This window comes from Triticum aestivum, chromosome 6A (assembly GCF_018294505.1).
Source record: "Triticum aestivum cultivar Chinese Spring chromosome 6A, IWGSC CS RefSeq v2.1, whole genome shotgun sequence".
NCBI lineage: Eukaryota > Viridiplantae > Streptophyta > Magnoliopsida > Poales > Poaceae > Triticum > Triticum aestivum.
In genome coordinates this window covers 423,441,474-423,443,781 of record NC_057809.1, presented here as the reverse complement: position 1 = coordinate 423,443,781, position 2,308 = coordinate 423,441,474, and the positions used below count along the sequence as shown (strand labels likewise).

Below are 2,308 nucleotides of genomic sequence, written 5' to 3'. Positions count from 1 at the left end.
GCCAGCGCTGCACCCCAGCCCGGACGCCCCGTCCCGCGTCAGGGCCGCACGCAAGAGGATGAAGTCTCCCCGCCACCGCCAGCGACAGCCGCGCTCCGTCCCCTGGTGGTGGTGAGGGAGCGAGGAGATGAGGAGGGGGAGCCCAGCGGCATCCGCTAGGGTTCCCTCCTTGCCGCCTGGGAGGGGGTGTCGTTCCCCGGCTGCATATATACTTGGCTTATGTAGGACCGTGAACCCGTGTTTTGACAGTCAAGGTATGTAAGCAAGTGTAACCCGTGTTTTGACAGTCGATGCGGATCATATACTGGCAAAGTGTACGTTTGCGAAGGAGGTCTGGTACTCACTCTGGGACACGCTTGGGATCCAAGTACATGGCCCGCAATCGACTGACACTACTTTGCAATGGTGGCTCAAAGAGAGGGGTAACTACCACAAAGCAGAAAAGAGAGGGTTTGACACGGTATTCACTGCGACAATATGGGCGCTATGGAAACAGAGAAATGCGAGGGTATTCGGCAGGATGGACCGGCAAAAGAGACCGAGGGAGGTGGCCATGATGATCTTAATGGAGATAGCAGAGTGGAAGCAAACTTTGGGTGGAGTTGGTGGTTTACAACGTTTTGTGAGAGAGTAGCTATAAGGCTTTGTTTGTAGGTGTGGGTGTAAAGGTTGTGTCGTCGACCGAATGTGCGCATCCCGTTAACACATCTTGTAAATATATTTTTTCTACCTTCTATAAAGATATGGTACGTCATTGGCATACACTCAAAAGAAAATAGTCGAGGTATGTCTTGATACTAGGTGACGTGTGATTTTCCTGTAGTGATCAAATGTTCGGGTTATTATTCTAATTTACCAGCAGAATTGTTGGTATTTTATCCCTCGTCTACCTCGAGAAAATTCTCTCCCTATGGCCAGCCAATGCACACGTGAAACTGAGCCAGCAACAAGGGTCAACTCAGCCGACGAACTACAGAAACTTCCGGCCAAAATGGCCCCTTTGTTCGTCCTGGACTCCTGGTCCAGGTTCGGCCAGGCCGTTCGCCTGGTCCGCCGCGAATGCTAGCGAGAAATATGAACATGGCCCAATCTTCTCATTAAAATCTAAATCTGCGACAAACTCTGTATGTCACCAGCCTGCATGAACAGTGTGACCCAGAAGTCCATCTCATCGTTGCTCGACGACGGCGATGCACTATCTACGCCGAAGGTGTCGCTGGTTTCCATCCCGGAACCGGAGCTGTGCACCGACATCGCCAGTGTCTCCGACCAGAAGCTGTCATCAATCTGGAACTCCTCCGACTCCGAGGAAGAGCTGCCCGTGTTCTCCAACGACGAGGCCATCGAGTAGTCAGCGGCGGACGACGTCGAGAGGGACTGCCCCGGCGACATGGAGAGGGACTGCCCCGGTGACGACGCCGCCGGCTCGGAGGTCGGTCCCTCTAGCGCGCTCGCAGTCGCAGCCACAGCAGGCTTCTTGGCTTTGCGCTTAGGCGCTGCCTGGCCGGACGGCTTGGACGAGGATTCGAATCGCTTCTTGAGGTGTGTGTGCCAGACGTTCTTGATCTCGTTGTCCGTCCTGCCAGGCAGCCTGGCCGCAATGGTGGACCATCTGTTGCCGAGCATGGCGTGGAGTTGGATGATGGCTTCTTCCTCGTCGCTGGTGAAGTTGCCGCGCTTGATGTCGGGGCGCAGGTAGTTAATCCACCGGAGGCGGCAGCTCTTGCCGCAGCGCAGCAGGCCGGCCTGCTTCGGCAGCGCCCGCCAGTTGCTGTGCCCGTGCTGCTCGATGTGAGCGACCAGGGTCATGTCCTCCTCCGCCGTCCACGGGCCCCTCTTGAGCCCCATCTTCTCGCAGCAAGGAGCCCTCACCATTGCTGTTGCTTACTCTGTCTCTGTGTGCTCCTCTGCACTCTTCTCTTTTCTTTGCGCAGGCCCGGATAAGACGCTCGCGCTGTGTGTGTGATGGGTCGGAGGCGAGGGAGGGAGTCGGATGCTCGGAGGAAGCAGATGATGGTTTGTGGATTGCGAGGGCGTCGGGCTATTTATGCTCGCCCGCGTCGACAGCAAAACGTGGTCAATTGGGGTTCATGGGCAGCTTCTGGGAAGGATCGAGCGGAATGGCCACACCGCTGGGTGACAAAACGAGGCGGAATAGCAACGTTCGCTCCCACTTGTCCTTTTTTCTGTTGTTTGGAATTGGATGGAGCCCATGTACGGTTTTGTTTCCTTGTTTATTGCTGGCTTTGCTTCTACTTTAGTTACTACTAATATATACTCGTGTGCCCATTTTAAAATCCACATGTTG

At 55.2% G+C, this 2,308-nt stretch overlaps 1 protein-coding gene across 1 annotated transcript; it reads right to left on the bottom strand.

Moving 5' to 3' along the window:
* Window positions 1-936: 936 nt before the first annotated feature.
* On the bottom strand, window positions 937-2,014 carry LOC123127729 (transcription factor MYB30). Its single transcript, XM_044547544.1, has one exon. It carries the CDS (start codon window positions 1,873-1,875, stop codon window positions 1,105-1,107), a length of 771 nt encoding a protein of 256 aa, XP_044403479.1. The 5' UTR covers window positions 1,876-2,014; the 3' UTR covers window positions 937-1,104.
* Between the last annotated feature and the right edge of the window lie 294 nt (window positions 2,015-2,308).

Bases quoted from the DNA above. Each gene is read 5' to 3' on its own strand.
- LOC123127729 (XM_044547544.1), bottom strand. From the start codon at position 1,875: ATGGTGAGGGCTCCTTGCTGCGAGAAGATGGGGCTCAAGAGGGGCCCG.